Here is a 17,798-nt window from a genome sequence, read left to right on the forward strand (position 1 = left end):
TCGGTTCTCCACATTCCTTTAAAGGTTATGTGGAGTTCTCCTCTCAGTTATACAGCTTTAACCCTTAAGCACCCCAATCATGAATAAACATTCTTTCTTATAGATTTATTCTTTAACAGTGATGTCCTATTTTTTAGTATTAAAGTTATATTAGATTTAGGATCCTGGATTTTCTACAGTCCTGTTTATAGTTGTTCTTAGAGAGGAAGGATTCGTGGGACGAATATATAGCTTCCATATGTATGGGATTTTTAGACAATCATTATTGTTTAGATTGGGGTGGTTGATAATAATCTCACAAGCTTCCTTAAATTTTCATTCATTCATACCATGTTTTGGTGTGATGTAGACAACATCACACCAAAACATGGTATGAACAAAAATTTAAGGAAGCTTGTGAGATCATTATCAACCACCCCAATCTAAACAATAACGATGGTCTAAAAATCCCATACATATGGAAGCTATATATTCGTCCCACGAATCCTTCCTCTCTAAGAACAACTATAAACAGGACTGTAGAAAATCCAGGATCCTAAATCTAATATAACTTTAATACTAAAAAATAGGACATCACTGTTAAAGAAAAAATCTATAAGAAAGGATGTTTATTCATGTTGTAATTTATAATTTTTATTTATTATTTTTTTTTAAATCAAAAATAACAATTGTAATAATAGAAATAGGACATCACTGTTACTGGAAGGAAAACCCAATCTGTAAGCAAGAATGTTTATTCATGTAATCATAAATTAAATCTAGCTTGATGTAATTTTTTTTTTTTTCCCACTAGAGGTCATGCCAGTGAGTAGCATGTGATCAAATCATTGTTTCTCAAGCTTACGGTTTGAAATGTAACGCAGTTTGTCTTGTATATTTATGTATGCTCCAGATGATCTTGATATGAAGATTGAAAAGTTGGGATAATAAAAAAAGTTATTTTAACATGGTTGTAGAATCCATAATTTCAAAAATGAATGGTGATCACCATGTAACACTAAAAGAAAGTATTATACAGTTCCATTTACAGCCTGAATTAAGTGTTCTGAACAGTGTCCCTTGTGGTACCTTATTTAGATGCCTTTTCAAGATGAACGAAATACAGATACTTAAATATATTTATGATTATTTGAAATACATATTCATAAGAAGTATAGCAATAATTTGGGTGAAAAAAATGGCATTATTAAATCCTCACTTAATAGAGCACATGTCTGCTGCAATCCTCAGGAATTAGACTAGAACTTGATATCATCCAAAGCATCATGCTACAGAATAGCTTCACCTCAAGTAAGATTAAATATATCTGTGACACATAAAAGTCAATTTCAAAGATCCGTAAAAGATACAGTTTAGTCCCTACATTCTTTCCTATTAACAAAATTACCTCTTGGTTATCCTCCAGGAAAGATAAACAGGCTCCTCTTTCTCTCCCTGGCATTTACTAGGGGTAAACGTGGGGAATTACAGATGATAGCTGAAGAACGTCAGCCAACAAAAATATAAGTCAAAGATTTTAGTTTTAATAGCAATGGTTCATTTGAACTGCTATATATCTGGAGGGGGGGGGGTTCCCACAGAAAGATGTGATGATATGCATTGGCAGATTATCACAATGAGTACAGGCCAAGCAATTATCAGGGACTTCAGCTATAGGGACATAGGTTAGAAGGAGAAAATGCTACATGGCAAGATGGAAATGGAATTTATACAGTTACTAAGGATAATTACATGAAACAGCATGTCATGGAAAGGACCAGGGGTTTGAGAGTGCTGGATCTGGTAACAGCATCACAAGATGTATCCAGAACTGGTAGACACTCTGCCTCTGATTTATTTTTTATATTATTCCCAATCAAGAGATGCAGAAGAGTCTATATCAAATAAATGGCATATGTAAGAAGATTAGGGAAAGTGATTATTTAGCATTAAGTCTCAATCAAGAAAGGGTTTATGCGGAACTACCAAGCTGATGATTATGACAAACTTAGGAGGCAGCTTGGGGCTGTGCCACGGCTTAAGAAGCTACAAGGAAAGAATGTCAGTAGTGCATGGGAAGTGGTCAGGGTTTGATGAGAAAAGTAGTATCAGATTGCATACCCATGGCCAAGAGGATAAGCCAAGTAGGAATTAGGTGGATGAGTAGTGATATAAAGCAAGAGATGCAAAAAAACACTATGGAGGAAATAAGAAAAAAGTTGATCAGTATACTCATAAGCAATATAAAGTGCAGATAAGAAGGGTGACAATATGGTAAGAAAAGCAAAATCAGATTATGAGAGAAAATTAGCTAAGCAGACCAAAATAAATCCAAAAAGTTTTTTTCATCATGTAGCAAGTAAGAGGAAGAATAATTATGGAAGGATAACTTTAATCAAAGATGATGGTAGGAAGGTGACAGAAGCAGAGGAAATAGTTAAGTAACTAAGTGATCATTTTATAAGTATACACCATCCAGGTGATTTTACAGTTGATGTGACAGACACTGATTGAGAACTGAGGTAGACAAACTGGAGGCAACAGGTAGCATATTGAAAAATATGCAAATTGCAGTGCCTCTGACGAAGTGGTTTAATCTAAGTCTCAGCTCTGGCAAGGTTCCATGGGGATGACAGTTCCATTACATAAAAGTAATTCCACTGTAACCAGCAAATTACAGACCAATTAGTATCTCTGGAGTGGTGGTTTAATTACTGGAAAAGTTGGTTAAAGGTAAAATTCAAGAATGGAAAGATAGGAATAAGATATATTATAAGGGGAAGCACAGGTTTGTAAAAGGTAGGTCCTGCCTACCTTTTAAAATTTATTCATATTTTTTTAATAAAGTAACAGTGGAATTGGATAAAAGAAATTGCTACACCATGATATTGCTGGACTCTGAAAAGGCATTTGACCACATACTTCATGGAAAACTATTACACAAGTTGAAGTAAACAGGAATAGATATATATAAAGCTGATGGCATAGATAGAGGAGTGGTTAATAGAGAACAGAGTAATATATGGGTGGAGTAGAATCTAGGAGAATGAGGTGACTAGTAGAGTGCCTCAGGACTCTGTACCAGGACTACTACTCTTTAATTTGTGAATTAATGATATAGGGAATGATTTTTTGGGAGTGAGAAATTCAGTTGATTGTTAATGATGTAAAGCCAGGGAGGGTAATAGTTGATAAAGGCAACATAGATATCCTGCAGGATGTGTAGAAAAATTTTGGTATTAGGACTACATGTTTGTAGACATATAATAAGTTTAATAAAATGAACAATATAACCTTACAACTTCTGTAAGTCGATCTTACATTGTCAAGAGTTCTAACAAAAGTTATACACAAAAAAAAAAGACTAGCAACCATTAATTGCATATACTCGCCTGGTACATGCAAACAAGTAACCAGAATAAAAAAAAAATCATTAAATTATTCTATATGCATTGGAACAATGCTAGTTGTTGCTGTCACATTCTGTAGTGGTACATGTCATATCTCAGGTCTGCAGTAGTTAGAATTTTAATGAAAGCAGACAAACAATGTAGGATTAAACCTTGAATTTTGTTATATTGTGTAGGGATCTGCAGCATTTCAGAGGCATCCTCGGACTTTCTTGTAAAACAATTATAATCAATATATAATATTTTTGTTTCTTCCAAAACTACTTGACTGCCCGTGTCTATTGTATGGGATGCCAAACCTGATTTATGCTTTCTTCTGTTCTTCCGACATCTTTTACATGTTCAGACATGCAGATCTCCCCAGACCTTCCACGTGGCCTACATGGCAAATGCCACAAGAGCAATGAACCTTGTAAACACCTGGTTTTTTTCATGGAATGATATGGATGTTTTGGTGAATGTAAAAACCTGGAGATTTTATATAATGGCAAAAAAAGCCACTTTAATGTTGTAATCATGGAGCAATGGTGCAGTTTTGTAACATTCTTGATATAAGGTAAAGTGACTGCATTCTTAAAATCTTGTTTAGTAAAGGAATTGTTATAGGTGTATTAAGAATTTTGTTAATAGTCTTGGATACATATCCACTGAGGGTGAGAGTATGCATCAGACAGCACATTTCTTCATTCCTTTTGTTTGATGTACTGGAAATGTTGTATGCTAGCTATCAGCTAACGCCTTTTTATTTCTGATTATAGGGAGTAGGCGAGGCGTTTAGCCCTATCTAACTTTTATTTTAATGTTGTATGCTCTATCTCATAATGTTTTAATCATGCCTATCTTTTGAAATGGATGATGGTGTGAAGCAGCATGTAAAAATCTTCCAGTTGCAGTAGGTTTTCTATATACTGAAAAGGTCAATCTTTTTTCTTCTTCATTTACTAAGAAGGATATCCAAGATGTTAATTTATTGCAATCTTCCAGTTTAAGAGTGAATTTTTTGTATGGATGCAAGCTGTTCAGATAATCTTTAAACTAAGTCATCCATTGTTCCTGACTAAACAATGAAAATATCATGAATGTAATGTTCAAACAAAATTTTTGGTTTCTTGTGATAGTTTTCAACAGCATTTATTTTGAGATTTTCCATAAAGAGGTTGGCTAGAGCTGGTGATAGGGAGGAACCCATGGCAAGTCCTTTTTTGTTCCCAAAGTGTTTTTCATACAGTGAATAGTCTCCTGTGTCCAGTGGAAAAAGCATTTGAAGAAGATCCACTGTAAGTCTGACAACTTATGAAACTTGCAGGGTTATATTGTTCATTTTATTAAACTTGGTATATGTCTACAAACATGTGGTCTCAATACCAAAAATTTTCTACAGAATTGCTAAACCACAGAAACTTATGTTGGGTATGCTACAGGATAAACTGGTGCTGTAAGGATAACAGTTATCAACTTAATGTTGCAAAATGTTTTCAACCTAAAGTGCATTACCTTACATTTTACATTACTGTGTAAAGTGATGATATTTGATTGCAGGAAATTGATGGGGCTAGGGATTTGAGAGTAATGGCAGACAGAGAGTTGAAGTTCAGAGGGTATACTGCAAAAGTTGGCAACAAGTCAAAGATTTACTTGGATGTTGAAGAACACTGACAAGTAAAGACAAGGACATTATAATCTCTTTTACTCTCTCTCTTTATAAGGCTATAATTCAGTTGCATCTTGACTACTGTGACAGAAATGGTCACCTGGGTTTGTTGGGGGATAAAGAGTTGGAGAGGATTCAGACACGAGTGACCAAGTTGGTGATAGGAGGTCTGTGGAATGCTCCTTGAGTGCAGAACCAGAGACACCTGTATAATGTGTGGTTTGCAAAGTTTAGTTGACATGAACTTTTAAGCTACTAAAAGGGTTCTATAAGATTGATAAAAAATTTTCCCAATATAGGACACAGAGAGAGAGAGAGAGAGAGAGAGAGAGAAATATGGTTTACCCCTGGAAGTTGTGTAAGAGTGTGGTTAGTAAGGATATGCAGACTAGATTTTTTTTTTTTTTTGCTTGAAGAGTGGTGAATGAGTGGAATGGATTGCCAGTAGTTGCAAGTGTCCCTACAGTGAATCAATGAGCTTAAGGAGAGATGTGATAGGTATTATGTGTATAAAGGTTAGTTGGGTCTTCCTCAATGACCAAATTGACTCCATGGAGACACCTATATAATAATAACAACAAATCCTTCTTGACTATAAAGTAAAAAATGTAGTCTTTGTAATCTCTATATATAGAGGCTACAAAGTTCTTCACCTAAATGTTTTAAATGTTCTTTGCCAATGTCTCAAAAATATTTCTTAGCCTTTTCTCATATATGTCTGTATAAATTTTTCCTTTAACATCCAAATAGAGAGTGTTCCACATATGATATTCAGTTTTAGTTTCATTTTTAGAGATGGTCAGTAGTGAACATTGCCTCTTTCCATCTACTATTTGCATGCAGCAATCCAAGAACAGATTAATGATTTCAATAAAACTTATTGCTCAAGACTGAGAGATTAGGCATCAGCGAGTTTAATCATTTCTTCAAAATGCTGATCATACCCAGTAAATACGAGCTCATGAAATTTTTGCCTTTTGTTTATTAGGTAACATGATATTGTGAACACTCATACAATGACATTTACATATATTTCCTACTTATTAAAACTGTTATAAATAGCACAGTTACTCTTGATAGAAAAGTAAATTATAACTGATATGAAATCATATTTCCATTAATATCCCAGTGTGAATAACAAAAGTTTGTGCATGAAACATATTTACAACTTGGCTACTGAAATACAGAATGCATTTGACTTCACATCTAGTTACTCTATTGTATATATTCCACAATACACAACACTTTTCTCAGCCTTGTAGAATGGCATGCCTTATGATGTAAATACAAGTTACTACCTGAGCAAATTTTCATTTTTGAGGTCTCGCCAGTGACAAATATAGAAAGCTAATTTAATGGCAGAAATCACATAAATTTATTTCTCTCACTAGTCTCAAATCTTATCTATAGTTTTGCTGATGAAGGGTGAAGAGTACCAGTCTTCACCCTTCATCAGCGAATCTTCCATAACCAATGTCAAACACCAACTTCTTGCTATTTTTCAGTGAAGTGAGGAGACAAGCTTGTCAAATTTATATCAAAACAGTCCTGTTTTCTTTTTTTATGAAAAAGACCTTACTTCATCTCCCATTTCCTAAGATAATACACAAATCTTCAAACAAGATCAGATCTTTCTTCTTAGACTGACTTATACCATTAGTCTTTCATAGTATCAATACATATCTAGCTTCCTTGGCCTCAAGAAACTTGCTATCTTCATGTCAGGACACCATGCCTAACATGTACTTATTTTCATTCTTCCCTACATTCCAAGCTTCACTGAATTATCACTAGTAGTTAGCAACTCTATGCAGCTCTAAGAATGACTAAAGATGCATTAATTTATGACACCCCATGTATTACTATTACATTACATTTACAACTAAAATACCTACATCTTTTTTTTCTTCATAATCTAGCTTGCTGAGAAGAATAGCTTGCTGAAGATCATGTTCATATGCCTCATTTACAAACTTGAAAAAAAAAATTATATATATATATATAAATGTTCAAATGAATGTATAAATAAATACAAATGATATAAATGAATCACAAAGCTTTTTATGTTAAAGACTAAATATCAATAATAATTTAATTCATTACTGACTGTATATTATATATTATAGAAAATCTGAAAATATAAAAAAAAAAAAATTGCAGCAAATTGTAATACAGTTGACTCTTGAACAATGCAGGGGTTAGGGGCACCAATCCCCTGCATTGCTCGAAAATCCGTGTATAACTTTTGACTCCTCAACTACTAAGAGCCTACTGTGGATCGAAAGCCTTACTGACAACAGTCAATTAATACATATTTTGTATGTTATATGTATTATATACTGTATTCTTACAATAAAGTAAGCTTGAGATAAGAAAATATTATTAAGAAAATCATAAGGAAGTGATAATACATTTACAGAAATGTACCGTATTTATCGATACCGTAAGTTTATGTAGTCTGTTTATAAGATGAATCACATGCCTCAGTACCTACAACAATATTGTCTTATATGATACAAAACATTGTAGATGTTATACGTATTACTAACACTAGATATCAAAAATGAAAAGATAATGCGAAAAATAAATTATTCATATTTATTTACAGGTATAATGATTCATGCATTGATAATGAAACAGCAATATGATTGCTTTATGGTAGCCTAGTGCAATCAACAGATTGCCTTGTGGTAACCTAGCCTATACCCTAATGAATGAATCATTATAAAATTTTTCTTGTGCTAATTAATTTAACTAATTAATAAGTTAATTTTATGCAGTTATGATTAATACCATATCTTTACGTTTGTTTACATTTCTCTCGACTGCAAATGGCGCATATGTGAAACAATACGTGTGCACACGTTTTGAAATTTTAACTTTTTATAATAGATTTGTGCATATTTTATGGAAGTAAATGATAAAATAGACTAGTATCTACATGGATTTTATGTATTCATGAAATACCTAACTTTTTCTTAACATTTTTGATATTTCTAGCTACACGGTTCATCTGCGAGTTTTTTCAAATTCGTACAAATCTCAAAAAAATTTTCCAATATATTTATTAAAAAAAAAATCCATGTATTAGTGGACACACACAGTTCAAACCCACATTCTTCAAGGGTCAACTATATGGCAAAAAAAAAAAAAAAAAAATCACAATTGTCTTAAATACATATGTGTTTTCAAAAACTGAAGGTGGTTGGTTGTTTTCTATTTTTATGGCAATCAGCAACTATGGTTAAAACATGTCAATAGTTAAAAACAAAAGATTCGTATCTGAAGATTTTGGTATATATCAATAAAATTATTTAGAAATATATGCACTTTGATTGATTTTAAGGAGAATTATAAATTAATATGGTTTAAAAATTTTAAAACTGATGATATATCTGATAAAATTCACCCATATTGGTAAAGACCAATATAATAGTTACTGCACTCAGTAAAATAATGAGTGCAGTGCAGTGTATTAAAATATGAACAGATAAAGCAGACAAACAATCACATATCACCCATCAATAGGAAGAAGAGTAAAGACGAGTATGATCTATGTGGTTGCTCTAGATATTTCAAAGGCATTTGATTGTGCCTAGCATCGAGGCCTTCTGAACAAGCCACCATCTTATGGTCTCTTCCTGCATTGTGACTGGATTTGCAACTTCCTCACCTTTTTTTTTTTTTTCAATATTTCTTCCACCCACAAGAGGTTATTTGCAAACCCATAGTATATTTTGTATCATGGGTGGGCTAAGGATTTTTTTCCTATTTTTATCGATTTTTATACTTTTATTTATATTTTTTAATTTATTTTTGTATACAGTCCTGAAACCCTGAGACCAAACATGAAACTTTTTCAAGTCATTTCAGACATAAGTGGAATGGTGGTCTCACACTGGATGATGAAATTCATCTCTTACCTAAAGACAATCACAAACATCCATACCCTGTGCAGGATTCAAATCTGCAGCCTATTGGTTGGAGAGTGGGTATGATAACTCTTGGTCAACCAGGCCAGCCATTAGAGGAGAGCAATAAAGATGGTGAGCGGTCTGTGGAATGTTCCCTATGGGGATAGAATGAGGGTATGTGTGGACTGCAGAAGTTGGTTGATAGGCATAAGGGAGGGATACTGATGATGATGATGCAAAATTAGGTAGAGTAATAGTTAATCATGGTGATGTGAGAGGCTTGCATGATGATTTAAATGAGCAAAAGATAATGGGTATCAGTTTCATGTGGAGAAATGTAAAGTTATGCATTTTGGGATATATAGTTTACAATTCGAGTACCACATTGATGGAACTTACTCCAGGAAATAGATGAAGCTAGGAATTTAGAGATTGTGGTTGCTAAGATAGCTCATAAGATTACATGGCTGTTAAAGAACACACTAAAAAGTAGAGATAAATAAGTTATTCCTTTTTATAGGACCTTAATACATCCACATCTGGATTACTGTGCTCAGGTCCAGTCTCCTGGGTGGTTTCTTCGCGACGAGAAAACAACGGAGAGCACTCAGGGGCGAGAGACCAAGATGGTGAGTGGTCTGTGGAATGTTTCCTATGAAGACAGATTAAAGGTGTGTGGACTGCAGAAGTTAGTTGACAAGAGAAACAGAGGTGATATGATAGAAACATTTAAGTTACTTCAAGGGTTTTATAGATTGATGCAGAGGAAATGTTCAGCACTTGGATAGAGGGCACAAACCAATAGGTTATCCCTGGAAATTAAGTAAAGGAGTGGTTATAAAGAGAGGAGATAGAGGTACAATAGATTGTGTAGATAATTTGGGTCTCGTGCAATGAGTTTTCAGACTCCATGGAGGGGACTATAATAATAATATCGTTCCACTATGTCTAGGAATTTGTTGTTGTGGAATTACAAATGAAGCAACTATGGTTATGAGGCCAATGTACTATATCTCTGAGTTGGGTATATTCTTCTGGCCAGTTGTTTTACAAGATGAAAAATTCTTTTAGTGAGGGTTTCATATCCTAGATGAGATCTGGATATGAAACAGGTCTACAGGTCTTTCTCATCAAGAGCATTGGAAATATGTCTGTGAAAATAAAATTTTCAATGAGAATAAGAATTATCTGCTCACAAACTGGTAAAGGAAATAACATCTAGCAAGAAAGATTTAATTCTGAATGTGTATGGACTAAACATAAAATGTTTCCAATACAAGAATTGGAATGTCCACTATGATTCATTAAAAGCAACTCAAAGTGTTTCAAGAACAGGCAAGTTCAAAAGAACAAAGGGACACGATCGAGTGACCACCTTATGAATATTTCAGAAGCCATTCATTCCTACCTTAAAGCATGAACAGCAAGCAAGTGTAAGCCAACAAAGTTTGCATGTGTACTAATAGACAATTAATGTGAAGTTATTAGCCTCTATATACAAGTAGCCTAGTCATGAAGATACTTCCTATGCAGACTTTGTTTGCTTACAGCTGGATAAAGGATGGAACAATGTAATTTCTTGGCATCTTTAATTTAATTTATAGCCACGTTGAAATGCATTCAACTTTTTAGCTCTAATCCCAAATATTTTAATAATAAGGTTTTACATCTTTTCCCATACTTGTACATGGGAAATATATGAGTTCTGCATTACTTCAACCTTGGTATGAGAACGTTCTTGAACTCAAGAATGTTCAAGAACAAAATTACCACATAAATTATAGATACCAAGAAATTATATACTTGGTTTAATCCTTTATCCAAGTGTAAGCAAACAAAGTTTGCGCCTGAAGTATTTTCAAGACTGGGGCTACTCGTGGTATGACTTCACATCACTTGCCTTAGTATCTCATAATGCAAAGCACATCTCCTTGCAGACATATATAATGCTATGCATTATGGGAAGGGTCACTACCCAGACCAGATTCGACCTTTATTAGTAGTGACCCTTCCGATAATGCATACCATTAAACATGTCAGCAAGGAGATGTGCTTTGCATCAGGGGATACTAAGGTAAGTGATGTGAAGTCTCATGGTAAAGGTGGTAACCTTTACCATGAGTTGCCCTAGTCCTGAAAATACTTCAGGCACAAACTTTGTCTGCTTACACTTGGATAAAGGATTAAACCACATATATAATTTCTTGATATCTTTAATTTATAGTATAACCAAGTGAAAAAACTTCCAACAAAACTACCGCATAATAGCATACGACCCAGCAATCACTCATAACTGAATTCAATATGAAATGCAACATACAATACGAAGTAGTGCAGAGTTGAATTTTCAAGTGTTGATAAGGCTGTAGGAAGTTTTCTCACTTGGTTCTCAAGTATATTATACTTGACATGAAATTATATTCTTGTTTTTAATCCTTTATTCAAGCATAAGCAAACAATTTGTGCACATGAACTATAATTATGATTAATCTACTTGTACACAGAGACTGCAGACTTAATATTAGTTATCTCAGTATCCCATAATGAAAAGCACACTTTGATTTGAATGTGTATATCACTATGCATTTGGTCACTACTCAGGCCAGTTCCTAAATAAAATTTGCAAACTTTCTCTGATCATTTTAATAATCTGGTGATACACCATTTTACTATTTGTATATGGCAAATATGACTTCTGCATTGATTTAATCTTGGAATCTACACTGCTGACTCTTCTGCTATGCAGTTACACCAAGGCACTATATTTTCAGTTGCTTTCTCAGTCTTTTATAATCACCTGCCATATAATTTAAACTATTTCTTTCTTTCTTTTTTTAATTGAAAGATCCACAAGTTCATTCTCACCAATCATGTAAAAATAGCTACCTTATTTCCATACAGATTCTCAGTTCTTCAATGTATTGCACCAATCTTTTCATTATTTCATCATCTTCAAATTAGCTCTTTTCCATTCTTACTCTTAATCATGGTCAATATCTTTATCCTTTCTCTGAATTGTTTTTGTATATGTTTGTATGCCCTTTCAGTGTTACCTCTACTCATGTTTATATCGATTGCCTTCCAATTTTGTTCAATCCATTTTTCTTTTGCTTTCTTGGCTTCCAAGTTCACATGTTTGTTTATTTTCTATACGCCTCTTGGTTTTTGCTTTTTTTTTTTTTTTTGTGCTTTCTTTTTTGTGTCATTAGCTCTAATATTTCTCCAGTGATCCATAGCTTATACTATAATTTTTTTTTTCTTTTTCAAAAATGTTTTTCAGCAACTTTATTTTTATCTTTAGAGACACCCACTTTTCATTAACTTCTTTTTCCATGCGACTTACTGGGAATTTATTAATTTGTTTTTTTCTTCTCTCAAGTCTTTGAGGGCACATTTAGATCATTTTTTTAATTTTAGATATGTTCAATTTTTTTGTCTGTTTTTTTTTCCCCTCATGATTTCTTCAATCATACGACTCGTCACGATGACTGGGATATGGTCAGTGTTCACATTTCAAAAGCCCAAAACAAATAAGCATGTTCATAAATATATAAATATTTAGTAGAAGCAGTTATTTCAAATATAATCAATTAACTTTTTCTGAAGTTTCAAAAGACTAAATTTTTTTACTATGTTAACAGATATGAATCTGGTTGGCATTAATTGACCGATAAATTACCACTAAAAGGAACATTTATCATTATTATACCAAAATGTAAATCTCCCATGTTTTTATTCTTTCTTCTGTATTGCAGCAATATCACAATTTTATTGTATAAAATCATCATTTATTCTAACATACTAATGTGTAGAATATTCTGAATTAATGCTGTAATTAATGAAATGTATTAAATACATGTTATAAAATTTACAGTAAAATCCTGAATAAAAGACTTAGAAATATTGCAAACAATCTATTCTCAGAAGAACAAAATGGTTTCAGACATGGAAGATCATGTATAGACTATATTTGTGCGCTAAAACAAATTATTGAAAAAATAAGAGAATTTAATTTAGAGACTCATGGCCTTTATAGATTACAAGAAAACTTTTGATAAATACACAGAGAAACTCTATGGAATATAATGAAAAAACAAGGATATTCATTACAGTTGGTACAAGCTATACAAAGTTTATATAAAGATACAAAAATTAATTTACAGTTAGGTAATAAATTAACAGAAGAAACTGAAATAAATCAGGATGTCAAACAGGGATGTAGCTTATCTCCAAATCTATTCAATATATATATTTATCAGATTATTAAAATATGGAAAACAATAAAATAAGGTATCCAGCCAGAAGAACTGTTATCAATACAATGCTGTATGGAGGTGATCAGATTATATTGCAATGAAAATGGCCATCAAAAATCAGTTTATGAATTAAACAAAATAAGTCAATAATACAATTAATAAAATCTCACAAAAGAAAATGAAAGCCATAGCATTTAAAGGTCAGGATCATGTTAGATCAAAAATGGTTATAGAAAATAAAATAGAGCAGATGACACAGTTTAATTATTTAGGCTGCATAATAACATATCTAAAAGATAAAGATATAGATAAAAAAATAAAGAAATTTCAGAAAATCCATGGAACAAATAAAAGGAAACTTAATTAAAAAAAAAAAAATACAACAAACTCAACTAAAATTTTACAAATTATTGGCCACTCCCATTCTGTTATATGGTTCAGAAACATGGATGGTTAAAAAGAAAGATGAAAGTAAAATACAAGCTGCAGAGATGAGATTTTTAAGAACAATTAAAGAATACACAAAATTGGACCATATAAGAAATGACGATATCAGAACTAGATATTTATAACATAAATGAAAAGATCAAGGAGATCAATATAGAGAGAAATGGGAAAAAACATCTATTTAGAATTGAAAGATATCGGTTATCAAAAGAGTGGATAGATATAGACCAAAGGGAAAGAGAAAGAGGGGTGGGGGTGAAGACCAGTGCAAGTGGAAAGACCAGTGAAGCCAGAACAGGCAAATGCCTAATCATTGAAGAGACGAAGTATTAATGACATGAAAGTATTTTTCATGGTACTGCAAAGAATATCAAGCAGAAACAAGATGCCTTTAAATTATTTTCTGCTTGTACCATCTGTACTGAAGCTACTATGCAACTAATGCTTATTTTTAAAGAGACAGATGTATGTGTGTGTAAAGGAGGAGTGGAAATAAGTGTCAACAGAATTTGCAGAGTTCATTCCTTATGTTCAAAGCTAACAATGAACATTTCACTTTCCCTCACTTATATTACTGTATTTGAACACCATTCTATTATGTGAAATGTATGAATTTCAACCCAGATGTGATTGCTGACAAGGAAACCATGAGCAAACCAACACAAGTGAAATTATCATGATGGAAAGTCTCCAATTTTGTCAGCAAATTTCTAAACATCTGCAGTAATGTATCTCAAATGATGTAAGCAGCAGTTTTATTTCTCTAAAACAAACAGTACTAATTTCTGATTATCGAAGAGGCAGAAATATGCATTCAAAATCTGCAGTGAGTAAAACAATTTTATGATTTATATTCGTCGGTAGGTGTCGCACTGATATGATCGTTGGCTTGTCGAGAGCTCCTGAAAAGATCAGTAGTATTTTATGTTATCATTGGCAATTTTACTAGAATTTTACGTAGTATTGTTTGCTTTTCGTATCTTAGTCTGTGCGATTTTTGTGTGTTTTTTGTGTTATTTCAATTATTATTTTTAAGATACGATAGCGTCCACATGGCACCGATAAAAAAAAAAAAAAATGGCGGCCAGGTCGCCATGTTTGTTTAACACGTTCGCTGCCAACTACGAGTATACTCGTAGTGGGTAAACCTGCTTCACAAGCCAGCTACGAGTATACTCGTATGACGCTTACCGCCGGGAACGAGATTATTGTAGTGACCTTGAAGAAGTGAAAATGCTTGGCTTGTGGGGCTAGCATCAAAACTGTGTATTCTCATAGACCGTATATGCTCTGTACAAGCCAACTACGAGCATACGCGTAGGATGCTTACCTCTGGTAACGAGATTATCGTACTGACCTTGAAGAAGTAAAATTGCTCGGCGTAGGGGAACAGACCATGCCGAAGTAGTGTGGCAGCGAACGTGTTAAGAATTTGGATATAAAAGAGTTTATGCAATGTGTTGTCTGCAAGATGTATGCTTTGCGGAGAGCAGTTGGAGTCTGGTTAGATGGTGATAGTGGAGTGAATATGTGCAGAAAGTGTAAGGAGAATGAGAATCTAAAGCGTTTTTCGGGTGGCGAGAGTGATATCGTTAAAGAAAGTCAAAATATAGAAAATAGTGATGTGATAAGAAATTGTGAGGTAGTACCAGATAGGTGTGAGAGCGATGTTGTAAGTGTAATTGAAGGTAAAAATATAGAACGAATGGATGATTTAAATGATAATGAAAATAGTGAGATAGATGCAAGTAGTGAGATCGCACAGTTGAGGTGGAGCGTATGCAAAAATGTGTACCGAATGTGCCAACTAATAAATGGCGAAAGTCTGATACGAAAAAATAAGAGAATGTTCACAAACGTAAACAAAATGAAGAAGCGAGTGCTGTACGGAGATATTCGTTATTAAGAGGTGTGATAGTTGAGAGTATGACGAAATCATACCAACCGGGTGCGAACATTAAGGACGTCAGCGAGTCTATTAGAACGCAAAAACAGAGGGCGAAAGAAATGATAGTCGTGGCAGGAACAAATGATTTGAAAGAAGACAAAATGGAAATGATAGAGAATATGAGGGAATTACTTGAGGTAGCAAAAGAGAAGAGTGAGAGAGTATTCTGAGAGAGATGGTGAGTATTCTGCTGCGGTATGACAGTGAAAAGTTTAGGAGGAGGGCCATAATTGCCAATGACTTTATGCGCGGGTTATACATGGAGAGTGGTATGGAATTTGTGGATGTATGGAGTGAGTTCGATGGGCGAAAGGATTTATATAAGATGGATGGTTTACATTTGAATGGATTTGGTATACGGAGGCTTGAAAAAGTGTTGATGAATAAAGTGGATGTACAGATTCAGGGAAACTAGATTTATTAAAAGGGGGGGGGGGTAGATATGCAGACTTTAGGGAGGCAGTTGAGTGTATGAATGAGTATATTATGCCCAAGCGAGTACGAAGGACAACAAATCAGAATGGGATAGTTAGTACAAGGCATCAAAGTAGGGATGGGACTAACGGGCTTCTGCACATGTACACTAATGCCAAGAGTATTAGGAACAAGGAGGAGGAGTTTTTGGCCTTGGTTGGCACTTCCAGGCCACAGGTTGTTGGTATTAGTGAAACATGGCTGACAGAAGATGATAAAGCTAGTGGGATTGAATGTGACAGGTATAGCGTGTTCAGGAGTGACAAGGAGAATAAAAAGGGGGGAGGAGTATTATTGATGATAGCTGATGAGTTGCAGCCAAGGATGGTTATTTGGTGTGAGATAGAGGCTAGCAGAACAAAATATACAACTGGGCGCTGCTATAGACCAGGTGATGGAATAGATGGTGGGGATAGTATGCATAGGCAAATAGAAGAAATGAGTGGAAGGAGGGTAATTATTATGGGGGATTTCAATTATAGTAACACTGACTGGAAGGAGAAGAGGGCACATGGGAGGAAGGAATTGGATTTTATGCAGTTATTAAGGGATAACTATCTGCGACAGCATGTAATGGAAAATACCAGGGGGCAGAGTGCTTGATCTAGTAATCGCATCTGAGAATATGGCTGTAAAGAACATGACCATGTTGCCACCAATTGGTGAGAGTGATCATAAGGTCATGACTTGGGAGGTGGCTAAAGGAGTGGAATTTACAATTAAGACAGGGTACATGTGGAATTAACAGGCTGGTAAGTATGACAAGCTTAGGAGTGTGCTTGGCTCAGTGCCATGGCATGTAAAACTGCAAAGGCTGGATGTTGATAGTACATGGGAGGTGGTTAAGCTGTGTTTGCAGGAGGCAATGGTTGACTGTATACCAAGAGTCCGAATAATAAATCAAGTAGGGGTTAAATGGATGAATAACACCATTAAGCTTGAGCTGCAAAAAAAAGAAACAATTGTGGAGGGAATTTAAGGAGAAAGGTGACCTGCAGGTGCAGGAACAGTATAAAGCTCAGACCAGAAAGGTAACAAGGGTGGTAAGAAAAGGAAAAGCGGATTATGAAAAAATATTGGCCATGCAGGCTAAAGAGAATCCCAAACAGTTTTTTCAATATGTTGCAAGTAAAAGGAAAAATGTTCATGGCAGAATGATTTTAAAAAATGCCGAGGGTAGCTATATCGACTGATTCAGAGGTAACCGAATCAGTCAATATAGTGGAATTACTGAGCGAGCACTTTTCAAGAGTATATCATCCAGGTGGTGACATTGCAGGAATGGAAGAACCAACAGCTTATACCGGAATTGTAATGAATGAAGTAGAGGTAAATAGTCTATTACAGAACCTCAATGTCAATACATCTGTGGGATTGGATGGTATACCAGCTCGTGTCGTACGTGAAGTGGCTAAACCGTTTCTGATTGTAATAGTGCATATTATTGTATCATTAAATGCCTGATAACATAAAAGTGGCTATGAAATGAATTTAATTACTTATAGCAATGACTGATTAAATCACTTAGCATTGTGTATATTCTAGCAGAATGATTCCGAGACCAAAAATTAATTTTCTTCTATGTGTGCATTTTACATGCGTGAACCATTCATGAAAAACGTTTAATTGAGCCTTGGGTCTGGGTCAGTCCCAAGGGGGTGAAAAGAGGGGAAAATAGTTCTGCTGCACAAAGGTGGTTCCAAGGCTGCTGTTGAAAAT

The 17,798-nt window shown here is 34.2% G+C and overlaps 1 protein-coding gene across 2 annotated transcripts in view; it reads right to left on the minus strand.

Moving 5' to 3' along the window:
- Positions 1-17,798, minus strand: part of LOC150098099 (G kinase-anchoring protein 1-like) — a 217,775-nt gene that overhangs the window by 161,255 nt on the left and 38,722 nt on the right. Inside the window, exon 3 of one of the 2 annotated variants that reach the window (XM_090406354.1) lies at positions 6,936-7,013. The exons of the other annotated variant lie outside the window; for it this stretch is intronic. Within the exon in view, the coding sequence (XP_090262480.1) occupies positions 6,936-7,013 (78 nt within the window). The remainder of the gene's footprint in view (positions 1-6,935; positions 7,014-17,798) is intronic. 2 annotated transcript variants of the gene reach the window in all.

The sequence above is a fragment of the Typopeltis vanoorti genome, chromosome 16 (genome assembly GCF_054136105.1).
Source record: "Typopeltis vanoorti isolate ZY-2024b chromosome 16, IOZ_Tvanoo_1.0, whole genome shotgun sequence".
Lineage (NCBI taxonomy): Eukaryota > Metazoa > Arthropoda > Arachnida > Uropygi > Thelyphonidae > Typopeltis > Typopeltis vanoorti.